This window comes from Dryobates pubescens, chromosome 5 (genome assembly GCF_014839835.1).
Source record: "Dryobates pubescens isolate bDryPub1 chromosome 5, bDryPub1.pri, whole genome shotgun sequence".
Taxonomy (NCBI): Eukaryota; Metazoa; Chordata; class Aves; order Piciformes; family Picidae; genus Dryobates; species Dryobates pubescens.
Window position 1 is genome coordinate 4,183,048 of NC_071616.1, and position 15,032 is coordinate 4,198,079.

At 48.9% G+C, this 15,032-nt stretch overlaps 1 protein-coding gene across 2 annotated transcripts; it reads left to right on the plus strand.

Moving 5' to 3' along the window:
* The first annotated feature begins 4,459 nt into the window (after positions 1-4,459).
* On the plus strand, positions 4,460-14,906 carry ARFGAP2 (ADP ribosylation factor GTPase activating protein 2). 2 transcript variants are annotated; one of them, XM_054161458.1, is made up of 17 exons: positions 4,460-4,620; positions 4,874-4,992; positions 5,864-5,936; positions 6,443-6,574; positions 6,664-6,744; positions 8,292-8,394; positions 9,003-9,059; positions 10,174-10,218; positions 11,329-11,381; positions 11,762-11,898; positions 12,385-12,516; positions 12,986-13,114; positions 13,196-13,324; positions 13,680-13,806; positions 13,914-14,004; positions 14,126-14,244; positions 14,670-14,906. In XM_054161458.1, exons 1-17 carry the CDS (start codon positions 4,549-4,551, stop codon positions 14,688-14,690), a joined length of 1,620 nt encoding a protein of 539 aa, XP_054017433.1. In that variant the 5' UTR covers positions 4,460-4,548; the 3' UTR covers positions 14,691-14,906. The 2 variants fall into 2 exon arrangements, with proteins under 2 accessions (XP_054017433.1, XP_054017434.1); XM_054161459.1 differs by lacking the exon at positions 10,174-10,218 and having other exon boundaries at positions 4,461-4,620.
* The last annotated feature ends 126 nt before the right edge of the window (positions 14,907-15,032 follow it).

Genomic DNA, 15,032 nt, shown 5'->3' on the forward strand with positions numbered 1-15,032 from the left:
CCTGCCTTGGTGCTACCCTTGTTCCTAGCAAGTCAGCTTTACTTTCATTACACCCAGTCCAGCACACTGCCAGGCTGGTCACCCATGGCACCCAGACAACTTGCATCAATCCTAGCAAGTATTTGGCCTTACAGACACATGAGGCAGCTTCCTACTCTGACAGAAACCTAACCCAGCCAAAAGAAAAGTCTTCTATATGATTCCTGAAACTACATGAAATTGGGAGCATCTTCTTACACACTCAGGGAAGGGATAAACCTGCTGAGAACCTGTCCCTTGCTTTAGCAAACCCTTTTTGATTCTCCTTTCTTCCATATGTGACTATGTTTGCTCTTTCCACTACTGGAAATAGCAGCATGCCCTGAAATACTGAGCAGAGCTCTCAGAGTTACTGACTATCCCCAAGGGAAAATGTGGATTCGTTAGTGTCTGTAAACTGCCTGATAAGAAAAAACCCAACCCAACCCAAAACCCCTGTGTTAGAAATGGCCACACTCCCCAGAGCATCACTGAGATTCCTGGTACCCCACCACTCACAGTTTGATCCACTCTTTCACCCATGTGCTTTGATGGGTAGTGGGAAAAGAGCAAGGCCCTGAATTCTCTCTACCACCCTGCTTTTGGACAGACTCCCAGACAAGTACTTTCTCTTCCCTTTGGCTCAGGCCTGCAAGTGCAGGGCAGGTTTTATCCACATCACAGCACTCCATTCACAGGCCTCTTCACAATAACCTCATGTCCTCAGGCAAGAAGACTTCCATACTGAAAAAGCATCCTCAGAGGTATAGCACACTCCAGGAATAAGCCTGGTCACTATGCTTTGCTTTCCTTTGCTCTCTTGGATGATGCTGGGGACTCTTTTTTACTGACAGAGGTAAGTAGCAGCAAGGCAATCTCTGATTAGGAGGTTACAGGGCTCAGGATCTGGTGTTACAGCAGTCAGGAAGAAAGAGGCTGATGTCAGATGGTGATGGACAGGGAAGCTGAGGGCCAGAAAGCAGGCTGCCAGCTTGGAGCTCAGAAATTCAGCACCAAGGTACACAAGATGCAAAAGAAACAGATGCAGGAAACAGTAAGCACTGTGAAGTGACAGCATGTGCTCACAGGGAACAGGCAGCAGCAGGAGGTCTTTCCTGTACAGACAAAGGCAACAGAAAGAAGTTGCCTATTTCTCAGGCCAGCAGCATGCTCTTCCTGCTGCTTTTATATCAAATTGATTGACAGGATCAGGAGCCTTGCCAGCACTTGGTGCAACCAGCATGGGCTGGAAGGCCTGCAAGGGACCCAGATGAAGCAAAGAAGTTTGAGTAAGCCTGCTGCAGCAAGTCTACACAGCAGAGCAAACAAAAACTGTGCAGCCTCCATGGAGGAGAAGAGCCTGCACTGTCTCTTCCCATGTCTCCTAGCACAGACAGGCAGAGACAAAGTGTGAGGCTGCCTTGGCTCTTCCTGGGCACATGCCATTTTTCTCTCACAAGCCCCAACTAGGGCAACACCAGCATGAACAGACTCTGCCCCTCTAAAGCCCAGTGCAACATCTCCATTACACAGTCAAACACACATCTAGGGCAACAGCATCACACCACAGATAGTGGCAAGGCAGACACAAGCAACTCAGGCTGAGATTACTCAAGCCAACATGAACACTACCACTCCCAATGCACACTCATTGCCTGAACTTGCTCCTCCACACAACAAGATGCAGCTTACACAGCCTCCACCCTGGCACTGCAACTCCCACCCTTGTCCCTTTGTCTAGCTTCACCTGTCAGAGCTCTGAGTGCACCAACAGGCCTTAATTGTCCTGAGCAGCCTCATCTGGGGCCTCCATTCACTGGTGTGTTACATTTAAGCTCAGCTCAGAGCTACCAGTCCCTGTCAGAGCTAAACTAAAGGATTAGAGGTGTTTGGCTGTTCTTTGCTGATCCTGACCTGTAGGCTGATTAACCAGACTGACCTCAGACCTGCCTTGCCACCACAGACAGGTCTGGCAATTACTGGGCCTGACTTTGACCTGTGGATCAAATTCCCAGCTTGACTGCACACTAACTCATCACCATGAGCTTGCCTGGCCATCTCAATTCCTGGTCAAACCTGACTACTATCTTGGGTGAGCCCAGCTCTCCTTGTTCAGGTCATCACAGCTGATGAGGGCCCAGGCCTGCTGGCCTTGGGAACAGCCCCTCACAGACCTCCATCTCTTAAGTGCACACCAACCCTTTTTGCACCCCGGTATCAGCTCTCCTGGTGTGACTGACAGACCAGCTGCACCATGAATGGTGTTGGGGAACTCAACTGGTTTAAAAATAGCTGTGAGGGGAAAGCTATCTTTAGTTCTACCTGAACCAATTCCCCAATATAGTTTCTGTAATCCCAGAAATGGGCATGCAAGCACAATTAAGGTAGCAGCATAGGAGCAACAGACACCAGGGGCTACTTAAGCCAAGACTGCTGACAAGAAAGAGCCCTGGCAGGCTAGGTCAGGCTTCACTACCTAGTTCAGAAACTCATCTCAAAGTAGCTTCAATCAGATGTGTCAGTCAGAAGCCACTCATTTTACTGTAAGGCAATAGGCTTCCCATATCAGGTTTCACTCTGATCATGTAGTTAAAGCTTTGCCAATTCCCAGAAGCTAAGATTTAACACCTCAGCTAAATCTGCAGGGGTTTTCTGCACCTTCCCCCTCTGCCCCAACAACTCAGTTGTTCCTGATTGCTTTTGTCCCAGCACTATATGGATCTTTCCAAGAGCATGGGTCCTAGGTTGATACTGCAATGAATTCCACAGTCTACCTTACAGACCTGTGGAAAAGGTGGAAATGAGTGAAAAGGCGGCCTTTAAATGTCAGATGAAAGTTGTACTGCTCAGACATTAGTACATTTAACTTTTAGTTACAGTTGATGCTACCGAGCAATCTCCATTTGGAGGTAAGGAAATCCCACATATATTCCAGCTCAGTAATACTGTGCTGCTGATTAGCTTTTGTTGTTGTCCTTCTGCACCTCTCACTGCTCTGCACTTTTATTGTTGTTTTGGTTGGGGTTTTTGTTTTTGTTAAAAGTCAATGGCCCACTGACTTTTAGTTCAAAAGAAAATAAAGTCTTTTCCTACTTTTCCTTGCATTCCAACTGGCCTGCATCAGGAACAGTGTGGCCTGGCCTGCATCAGGAACAGTGTGTCCAGCAGGAGCAGGGAGGTCATTCTGCCTCTGTACACTGCACTGGTTAGGCCGCACCTCGAGTACTGTGTCCAGTTCTGGGCCACTCAGTTTAGGAAGGAGGTTGACTTGCTGGAAGGAGTCCAGAGAAGAGCAACAAAGTTGGTGAGGGGTTTGGAACACAAGCCCTACGAGGAGAGGCTGAGGGAGCTGGGGTTGCTTAGCCTGGAGAAGAGAAGGCTCAGGGGAGACCTTATTGCCCTCTACAACTACCTGAAGGGAGGTTGTAGACAGACAGATGTTGGTCTCTTCTCCCAGGCAACCAGTACCAGAACAAGAGGACACAGTCTCAGACTGCACCAGGGGAGGTTCAGGCTGGATGTTAGGAAGAAGTTCTACACAGAGAGAGTGATTGCCCATTGGAATGGGCTGCCTGGGGAGGTGGTAGAGTCACCATCATTGGAGGTTTTCGGAAGCCTTGATGGGGTGCTTGGTGCCGTGGGTTAGTTGTTTGGGTGGTGTTGGATTGGTTGATGGGTTGGACGCGATGATCTTGAAGGTCTCTTCCAACCTGGTTTATTCTATGTATTTTAACTGCCCAGTCCTTTCCCTCGTGCTTGTAGGCAGGTGATGGAGCACCTTGGTCTGAACTATCAACTTCCCTAGCTTGATCACTACAGAGAATCAGGCTGTGCTGATTTCTGCTCTTGAGAAATCTCCAGCTGAATAAATAACCTCCAAGTGTACTTGTGCTAGCGTACCGGGCCTGGCGGCCTGCGGCCCCGCTGCTGCAGCAGCTCAGGAAGTCTCTGAGCACTTCTCTGAGCTCGCTTCTCAAGTAGCAGCTGCCCAAGGCAGGCATTGCCTCCCGCCTAATCTACAAAGCTTCTCTGCGTCAAGGTTGGCCGCGGCCGCTCAGCAGGAAGGACACAGCCAGCAACGCTCCCCGAGAGCGCCGCCGCTGCCTGCCGGCTTCGTGAGGGGGCTGCAGGCATCCCGCGCGCAGCCCGCGCTGACGGCAGTCTCCGGCATGGAAGCGTTCGCGGTCACGGTTAGACTCAGGAAACACTTTGCAGAGGACGCCGCCGTTAAACCCGAGAAGCGGCGAGGCCGGAGGCCGAGGTAGCGGAGGGGGTGACGACGGGGCTGGCGCCGAGGAGGGCACCCGAGCCGAAAGGATCAGTCTGGGTCCCAGGCCCACTCCTGGCGAGCGGCCCCACCAGGCGCGCGCTCCCTTCCGCACGGCGACAAGGCAGACTGGGCTGACCCTAGCGGGCAGCCGTGCGCGGGCTGGTGTGGGCTCAGGCGGCACCCGTACTGCGGCCCGACTCCTGCGCCAATTGATCCCCGCCGCTACCCGTCGCCGCAGTGGTATCTGGGAAGGAGAGATCATGGCGGTGGAACCGAGCAAGACGGAGATCCAGACTCTCTTCAAACGGCTTCGAGCGCTGCCGGCGAACAAGGTAGCGGCACTTCGCCGGGCCGCTCCCGCGACGGGTTGCTTCTTTGCGTCCGGTCTGGGCTGGGGCTAGACCTCGCCGGGCGCCGGGCCGCCCTGTGACAGTGGGGCGGCCGGATAGGGGGGTTCTGAAGCGCAGGGAGGGCCAAGGGAGAGCGGCCGGGTTACAGGGAACGAGGCCACCTTACTGCGGCAGGAGGTGGGAAAAACGGCAGAGCTGCCGCCTCAGTCCAGCCGTCTTTCTGCCTTTGTTTCAGTCGTGCTTCGACTGCGGCGCCAAGAACCCGAGCTGGGCCAGCATCACCTACGGGGTCTTCCTGTGCATCGACTGTTCCGGCGTCCACAGGTCCCTGGGCGTGCACCTCAGCTTCATCAGGTGTGCGGGGCCCGGGAGCGTGCGCGGCGGGGAACTCTGGCCTTGGGTGACTGCCGGGCAGGCCTGGAACAGCCGCGCCTCTTTGGTGCGGTGGGACGCAGGGACTCGCTTAGAGAGAAGCTTTGTCGCGGGGTTTATCACCTCGGGTTTTATGTGGTTTGCTCGCTGGAGGTGTTAAATCATTCAACTCTAACGTCTCAGTGGAAGATTGTCACGTTATTTTTGCTAACCTTGTGTGGACTCCCAGTTTTAGAAACTGAGACTGGGGCCTGTGACTCTTGCCAGGAAAGCAGCAATATGGGATTCTTGTAATGCTGAGCAAGGCAAAAAGAAGAACGTTATTTAATCTTCTGTGTATCAGTCTAGTGAGAAAGGTGGTAGGTTTTCAGTCTCCTGATCTTATTTTCAGTGCTTGTGAAAGCTAGCATTTAAAAAAACAGAACTTTGAGCTTTACTTACTCAGAGATGTTGAGTAACTGGTATGAGACATGCTCTGTCACCTAGCTTTACTTGGTTGTTTTCCCAGTTGCTCTGTCACGTGTTCTGGCCTAATCTGTGGGGCAGGCTGAATATGAAACTTGCAGTGAGATCACAAGTAGAATGAGAGTTGTTGGCTGAAGCTCTGCCCTCGTAAGCAACACAAGTTCCTCTAAGTTTAGACTGTTATTTGGTGTTAAGCTGAAACTGTTGTGTGGGGTTTTTTCCTTCTCATTCTAAGTTCCAGTTTCTTATGGGAGCAAAGAAGCTACCAAGATGTTCCTTCCCTGTTTGTCCCCTATACTTTGGGATACTATTGGGATATTGTCTGACCATTCTAGTTCCATTTGGCATGTCTGCACATTATTAACAGAAATAATTTGTTTTCACACAGGTCCACAGAGTTGGATTCTAACTGGAACTGGTTCCAGCTAAGGTGTATGCAAGTGGGCAGCAATGCCAATGCGGTGAGGAGCCTCTGTGGGCATTTTGCTTGCTTTCCCTCTGGCTAATCCATGACTTTTGTCTCTTTTCTCTCTGTGAATTTCTCTGTACTAACCTCTCCATCTTTTTTCAAAGCATTTAATGATGGGAGGTGTTTGTTAGGTGTGCTTGGAAGTCAGGCGGTGCCTTTTGAACATTCTGCTTTCTGATGTGCAGCGTTGTTGTTTCCTTACGCCTCATTGAAATGAGAGGCATGGTTTTGTTCAAGGGAAGGGGTTAGTAACACTGACAAGTTTAAAAGCACATGCTCAGCATTGTGACTCAGCATCCAAACGTGGAGGACAGTTATGGTTTTTTTTTAGTCTCAAGCTTCTTGGGGAAGGCTGATCAATGACTGGTTGCTTCATGCTGTGCACTCAGTGTTATAGCACCTGCCTCTGGGAGGCTTTTTTTTCTGTTGAGTTAGAGTTATGTTTAATGCTTGAGTATGCTGTAGCAGTCAGGAGACTGAGTGTTCTTCTCTTTTCAGACTGCTTTCTTCCGCCAGCATGGCTGCACTACTACAGATGCCAACGCTAAGTATAATAGTCGAGCTGCCCAGATGTACCGGGAGAAGATCCGGCAGCTGGCAACTTCTGCTATGGCCAAGTATGGCACTGATGTAAGTCTGAGCAGCTCAGCGCTCTTAGACGTGTAGCTTTGGATGCTGAATCTTGTAAGGTATCCTTTTTTCCCTTCTCCTTTATTCAGCTGCTTGTAGATGGACTGAGTGGAGCCCCTGGGCATTCCCCTGACAAGAGTGATGCTGATTTCTTCATGGAGCACACCCAGGTGAGAATAACTGTTGAAACCAGACAGCCTCAGCAGCTCTCAAACGGCCAACTGTTCAGCCAGGACAGTCCCACTAACTTTGGAAGGATGCTTTAAGTTGTATGCTTGGTCAGTACTAACATGGAAGAACTAAGATTCTGCACTTTGGCCACAACAACCCCATGCAGAGCTACAGGCTGGGGTCAGAGTGGCTGGAGAGCTGCCAAACAGAGGGACCTGGGGGTACTGATTGACAGCTGCCTAAACATGAGCCAGCAGTGTGCCCAGGTTGCCAAGAAGGCCAATGGCATCCTGGCCTGCATCAAGAATAGTGTGGCCAGCAGGAGCAGGGAAGTCATTGTGCCCCTGTACTCAGCACTGGTTAGGCCACACCTTGAGTCCTGTGTCCAGTTCTGGGCCCCTCAGTTTAAGAAGGACATTGAGACTCTTGAACGTGCCCACAGAAGGGCAATGAGGCTGGGGAGAGGCCTTGAGCACAAGCCCTACAAGGAGAGGCTGAGGGAGCTGGGGTTGTTTAGCCTGGAGAAGAGGAGGCTCAGGGGAGACATTATTGCTCTCTACAACTATTTGAAGGGAGGTTGTAGCCAGGAGGGAGTTGGTCTCTTCTCTCAAGCATCAGCACCAGAACAAGAGGACACAGTCTCAAGCTGTGCCAGGGCAAGTTTAGGCTGGAGGCGAGGAGAGAGTTTCACTGAGAGAGTTGTTAGGCATTGGAATGTGCTGCCCAGGGAGGTGGTGAAGTCACCATCCCTGGAGGTGTTCAAGAGGGGATTGGACGTGGGACTTGGTGCCATGGTTTAGTCATGAGGTCTGTGGTGACAGGTTGGACTCGATGATCTTTTGAGGTCTCTTCCAACCTTGTTGATTCTATGATTAGCCTGGGACATAGTCATGAATCCATACAGTCCCTCGTGGGGCTGGTAATATTCCATGTCCTTCATTTTCAAGACTGTTTTTACCTTCAAGAACTACTCAGAACTACCATTTACTGCCTGGAAAAGCTTTTGTGCGCTGCATTAATGCATACTCTTTTTTTTGTACAGTTAAAGCAGGGACTGTCTGTTGCTTTGACCTTTTGGTTTAGTCAGCTTTTCAGTGCACAGACCCTGGTGAAGTGAAGCAACCGATGGCACAGTGCTGGGCAGACTTTCTCAGATAGAGTAACGTGAGAATTTGCTGTATGGAAATGAAGCTGGTGAAAGCAGAGGTTATTTGTTCTTCAGGGAAACTCATTCACACTCTTTCTCAAGAGATTTAACATGAAGTCCTCTTAGTAGCCAACTCTGATGCTACTGTCAAGTGATGCTGTCATTTCTCCTGGCCTTCCATTCAGTTTAGTTTCCAGTTTGTTTTGTTGTTTTTTCCTTCATTTTTGTCTCTGCTAAGGGAATGTGGACTTGTCTCTATGTTACCTCTAATGAAGGTATAGTCTGGAACACATTTTCTTTGGCCTAAAACTAAATACAGGTCTCTAAACCTGCAGTAAGTTCAGGATTGTTGGGTTCATTCACCTTCTGCAAATCACTGGAATGAGCATCTCCTTGTAGTTTTCCAGTACCTGGGACACAGCAGATGCCAGCCAGAATCCTGCACAGTCTTCCTCAGAGGTGGAAAAAGCAGCCAAGTCATCAGAAGGCAGTGAAGTGTCAAGTGAGTTCCCTACTGAAAAACTTGCCCCAAAACTTGACTTTAATTCCCAGGAACATACATTTCTGTACCACAGATGGAAGGGCTGAGCTTCTCCTTTGGTTCAGGCTTGGAGGAGTGGAAGCTCTGCACTCTATGATGTTTAAATTAGCAGAGACTTCTTAAAGCACTGCTCTGTTTGGGATTGATTTTCCACTTCTCCTGAAACACACATGAAACTGTTGTTTGGGTTAGCTACCCCATTTCCTTGCTTCCAGACATTTTATTTTAAGACTCTTTTCTGTTTGGTGGGTCTGGAAATGACTTGCAAAAAATCTGTTCCTGGGATGAACAACAAGGAAGCCAGGGATCTGTTGGCAGAGCTGTAGATTGAAACAGCTTCATGTATTCCCCTGCAGAGTGCTTGCGTTCTTCTAAGGTGTTAAGAACACTGCAGAGAAAATAACTTGCTCTGTGGAGACATTGTGCTTCAGAAATTCCATTTCAAACTGTAAATTTGCTTGTCTGGGGTGAGGGCAGAGGACATACAAGACATGCAGAGAACTGTGAACACACTGAAAAGAAAGGAGCTGAGAATCTCTATGCTGAATGTTCTGGTTTTGTGCCCACAGGTTCCAGACAGGGCCCCTCTATTGACATGTTGAGCACATCTCCTAAAGCTCCTCTAGGTAAGTAAGACTCTGCTATCTCTCTGGTCAGTCATGCTTTTATGCCTGCTGTTCAATGGAGCTGGAACTGATGAGCCCATTTCCATATTGTCTAAAGGAGCTCATCTTCCTGTGGAGCCAGTACTGAGGATCTCCCTAAAGCCCAAAACCAAGCCAGAGTTTACTGGAGGTTTTCTCCTACTTTGGATGATTGAGTTGAAAGCTATTTCCTTCCCCAAAACCTTAGCTTCATTTTTGATCTTTGGACAAAACTTGACATTTGCATATCTGCAACTAGCTCAATTGATGCCACATGGCTGTGGTGTTCAATTTTTGCTTTGTTTGGAGGCTCTGGATTGTTTTTTCCCCAGAAGATTTGGAAGCAAATTAGTTCTTAGCTTTCATTGAAACAGTATCTGATTCTTTCCTGCTGTTACTATCCTGGCTGCACACAGGAGCTGGAGCTTCTTTCCTTACTGAGAGTGTGCTCCGAGCTGTCCTGGTCTCACCCCAGTTGGCAGCCAAGTACCATGCAGCTTCTTGTTCACTCCCCCTCACGGTGGGGATAGGGAGAATTGGAAGGGTAAAAGTGAGAAAATTTTGGGGTTGAGAGAAAGACAGTTTAATAGGTAAAGGAAAAGCTACAAGCAAAGCAAGATAAGGAATTCATCCATCACTTCCCATTGGCAGCCACCCCCAGGAAAGCAGGGCTCCATCACGCATAAGTTACTTGGGAAGACAAACACTGTAACTCTGAACCTCCCCAGCTCCTTCCTTCTTCCCCCAGCTTTATATGCTGAGCATGGTGTCACCTCTTTGGCAGGTTGGGTTTATGTGTCCTGACTGTGTTCCCTCCCAATTTCTTGTGCACCCCTAGCCTGCTTGCTGGTGAGGTGAGGAGCACGAAAGGCCTTGACTCTTTTCAAGCGCTGCTCAGCAGTCATGGAAACATCCCCGAGTTACCAAAATGCAGCCAATACAACTAATTACTATGGGGGAAAAATGACTGCCCCAGACAAAACCAACACACCAGCCCACAGTGGGTGAAAACCAACACACCAGCCCACCATTCTAGGTGGAAACCCTCTGTCCTCAAGTGTCTATTCATTCCGTGTGTTTTATGTCTCTTCCTCAGACATGTCCATGTGTCTATCAACACAAGGGTCTGCTCCTGCCAGAGGTAACTGGCTAACAGCTGGCCTGTGCTGGCTGCTTGTGGCAACTGCCTGTCCCTTCTGTGATTCTGCCTTCAACTCTTTAGCTTCCTGTGCTTGGAGGGAGAGAATGAGCCAAAGCTTGTGTATCGTATTGGGATCTAAAGCAGCTATTCCATACCTGGAAAGGGATCTTACTGACATTTCTGTTAAATGTTTCCTGACAGTAATGAATAAAAGTAATATGAAAAATAACACAAACCCCAAACAACTGCAAATCAAATGTTAGGAGCAGGGAGCTGCAAAAATCTTGGGTAGTGTGAATGTTATGAATCTCCCTATTTCATAGACTTATGGTGAGACTGAGCTACAGGAAAGGCTGTCAATGATCTGATGTACAGGTTGACAAAAATCACGTGAAGGTAGAAAGTAAGGAGACACTTCTGTGGAAGAAAAGTCAAACAAGGGCAATAACAGATTTCACAGCTACATGTTAGAAGCTACAATATGTCCTGGCAGCCCCTCTCTGTTGGCTTTGTTTTTACTTCTCCCCAGGCATCTGCTGCTTAGCTGAACCATGGCTGGTTTTGTAAGTGTAGCATGCTTCATGCCCTTAGAATGACAGGTTCCAGGTACCAGGTGTTAGGGAACCTGTTGCTTTAACAGCTTACTGCACTTCAGGTCCATTTTGTCATTGGTCTTTTCATGTAAGCATCACTTTAGGGTTCTTGCTGCTTTGTCCCTAAGGCATTGGTGAGGCACTGACCATCATGGCTCTGAAGCTGCATTTTCTTGGATTTATGTATGGAATAAATCTAATTGTTCTCTAGCTACCCTGATCCCTACCTGGATAGGGTCAGCAGCTGCATGACACTTGGAGGAGCTACTCAAAGGTCTTAACTCACTTAGAAGTTCCTCCAGCAAGGGACATGCCGCCTTGGGCCACCAGCGTGCAATTACAGAGCGCATCTTTCTTGACTGGGTGAACTCACCCAGGCTCCTGATGCGAAGCTGCATGGTGTGCTCTGGACTCTATAGCAGCGGGACTGTGGTGGATGTTTGTGTGGGTTGCTGACTAATTTTGGCTTCTTAACTCAATTCACTTCTGCTTATTTGCTGCTTTGCTCCTCTCGCAGAACTCAAATCCTCCCTCATTGGGAAGAAGAAACCAGGAGCTGCCAAGAAAGGGGTATGTCTGAGAACTTGTTTTGTGGAGAGGAGGTAGAACACATCTCATGTTACTGCCATTCTTTCCCTGGACCTTGCTTTCTGCTACATCCTGAGAGATCCCTTTGGGGAAGGGAGAGTGGACAGAAAGAATTATGTTTTTGGATCATTACTCATTATGGCCTGAAGCCTGTGTGGCTGATATCTTAGCACTGGCCTCTGGTGGGTTAACTTTGGGTGTTCTTCCCTACTCTGATGCAGGCTCTATTGGTTCTGTAAGTTGTGACTACAGAGGGAGACTGAAGGCCTGATTGGTGCAGCAAGGAATAGGATTGTGGGTTTTTTTCTATGATGAACAATCTAGGGTGAAGAAATGGCCATTTTTTGGTTTTGTTTTTCAAGTTGGGTGCAAAAAAAGGTCTTGGAGCCCAGAAAGTGAGCAGCCAGAGCTTCACTGAGATTGAGCGGCAAGCCCAGGTGGCAGAACAGCTGAGGGAGCAGCAGGCAGTGGAGTCCAGGAAACAAGCTGAGGAGTCCATGTAAGTGCCCTCTTTGGACTGAATACCTTGCATACATGAGGCAGAAGTAATACAAGGTTAATGCTCTTGACTCTGGAACACCTAATGTGAGTACAGAACTTTCTGTGTAATAGAATGAAGAGTAGCTCTCAGCCAGTAGAGGCCTTACCGCAGGGCACAAGTTACACTGCTGTATTTTATTTAAACTGCCATCCCCAGAAGAGTTTAAGGAGCAGATATAGAAATATTTTGTGGTTTTGTTGACATTTGGACAGGGCTGAAAAAGACAAAGGCTGAACTGGATGGGACATTCTGTTGGGAGGTGGGGTGTGAAATGCTTAGAGTGAAGAAAAAATGGTTAGCCAAAAAACAGTTGAAGCCCAGTGGAGGTGAGGTGGGAAGACAAGAAGTAGCTTCTGTGCAAGGCTTACTTTCCCCTGTGCTCCTCCATAGCACAGGCAGGGGGGAGATTAATGAGCTGGTGCCCACCGTATCGTTCTCCTTTAGAGTCACTTCAATGCGACTGGCTTACCAGGAACTGCAGCTTGACCGGAAGAAGGAAGAGAAGAAACTTCAGAACCTGGAAGGGAAGAAGCGTGAACAAGCAGAGAGGCTGGGCATGGGCTTGGTGTCCAGAAGGTACTTGGCTGTGGATGAGACAGGACAGATAGGTGACTTTGGAAGCACCCTGCTCTGTAAAAGCTCATTGAATGCAGTAGCTTGCTGCTCTTTTAACAGATGAAGGGGTGACACACTGGACTATGTCAAAAAATACTTCAGGCTCCCGAAGGAATGGGCACTCTGTTCAGAGGTTCTGGCTCTCATTTGAGCCTTTCCAAGGATGCATGTGGCCTGTTAGTGCCTAGCCCTAAAGCCCTGCTGCTTGACAGATACCCCCTGCAGAATATTTGCCTTAAAGGTAGTTGCAAGACTTCAAGTCAGGACAAGCTAGTTAGGTGGTGAAAGGAGCTGCCATCCTACAGCTCTCCCATGAGACTTGCAGTACCCATCCTGCCTGTGAAGACCAGATTCAATTTTGAGGCAGACTGGCTGTAGGAGCTGGTTGCTGTCAGACCCATAGACCCTGACTGCCTCTTTCTTCTGCTAGTTCTGTTCCACATTCTGTGATGTCTGAAATGCAAGTAATTGAGCAGGAGACACCACTGGCTGCAAAACCTTCCCGCTCCCAACTGGATTTGTTTGAAGATGCTGGAGGCTTCACATCTGGACCCCCCAAGTAAGACTTGGCTGCAGTGTGGTCTTTGGCTTATTTTGGACTTCAGTGTCTGGCCTAAATTACTTATTTCCTGGTACCTAGGTACAAATACAGTCCCTTTTCATTCGAAGATGCATTTGGCTCACGATGGGAAGGACACTCTTCATGGGGAGTGGACAAAGAGGAGGAACCTGAGGTGACCATTTCCAGTATTCGGCCAGTTTCAGAGAGGTAAAGTGCCTGTCACTGCTACTCTACCTTCATTGTGTGGGGGGGTCCAAGGGATAGGTCTAGGAGTTCTGCAGGGAGATGCTACAGGGTTATGACAGGAAACCTTGTGCCACAGAAGATAACTTGCATACACAAGCCCAAGAAAAGGGGCCTTGGGCATTTCTTCTGCCTGTTGTGTCCTTAAGTTTGGTAAAGACTTCACAGTCATCAAGTGCAGGGTGTCTTGAGGTGGGGAGAGAGCCCTGATGGTAGATAGCATTTGACTTGCTTTCCTTTGATCACATGAGGTTTGAGAGAGGTCTGTTTCTTTACTGCATTGGTGAGCTTGAGTTGATGTATCTCCTTGTTTCCTCAGACCCACCAGTAGGCGAGAGCCAGAGAGCAGGACATCTGTTGTGGAATCCAACGAAGCTCGGCAGAAGTTTGCAGGGGCTAAAGCTATCTCTTCAGACATGTTCTTTGGGCGGGAGGCAGATGCTGAGGTAGATGCATTCTGCACTGCGGTTCTGGCTTCATCTCCTCCTGTTTGCTCTGGGTCTACTTTGTTCCCTTCCTCTGTAACCTTGTTCTGTTTTGTTTTCTGCTGCAGTACGAAGCCAGATCCCGACTGCAGCAGCTCTCAGGCAGCAGTGCCATCAGCTCTGCAGACCTCTTTGGAGAGGCTGAGAATGTGCACTCAGGTTTGTGAGCACTCAGCGGGTGGAGGAAGGAGGCAGCTCTGGAGTACCTGGACTTAGAGGGGGCTCAGGGTGCTCTCTGGAGCTGGGGGGACTCCAGGCTAACTCTTACTGGTTCTTATAGGTGGTGTGTCAATTGGAAACGTCCTGCCTGCAGCTGACATTGCACAGTTCAAGCAAGGAGTTAAATCAGTTGCTGGCAAGATGGCTGTCCTAGCCAATGGGGTGATGAACTCCCTCCAGGTGAGCTTACACTCTGGCACCTTTAGACAGGCTGTTGTCATACTCGGGGACTTTTACCATATCCTGGCTTCTGCTGGATTTATCATTACCTTCTCAAATGTCATGGAGAGTCCCAAGTGAAGACTTGTCTTTTGTAGCTGATGACTACATTGGAATAGTTGAGCAATTGCAGGTGACCAGTGAAATCTATTTGGCCAACCTTACTTGCTGGCCACACAAGACACCTTGTTATGTCATATATGCTTCCCCCCACAAATGTCAGGCAGCACTTAAAAGTCAAGGCTACTACACTCCCTCTCTTTGCATGGTGTCCTGTCTAGTTAATTTCACATTGCATCACAATTCCAAACACCCCAAGACCTTGCTCTCTGTTTCTGGAGTTAGCTGAAGTGTTGGAGCATGGTGTCTTTGTGTTTTCTCCTCAGGATCGTTATGGCTCATATTGATGATCCAGGGACTGCAACTCAAAAGGAAGCCAGCAGCAAGAGGCACTGATGCCACCTTTGCCTGGAGTCAGCTCTGCAGGAGTGTCTTACTTTGGGGTGTGCTGGGAGGGGAGAAGGCAAGCAGAGGTGGGGGGAGGGGTGTCAGGATATGGCTGTGCCTAGGATGCTTTCCAAATATCTCTGGATTCTACTCTATTAAAATTCATTGTGCCCTCATACCCACTGCTATCTCCTAGCCAATGGAGACAGCCCTTCTTACAGGGGTAACCACACTGCTGGAAAAGATATGAGAGAAACTCCTGGGTTGCCCTCATCAATGCTCCTTTCTTTCCTGGCCCCTAT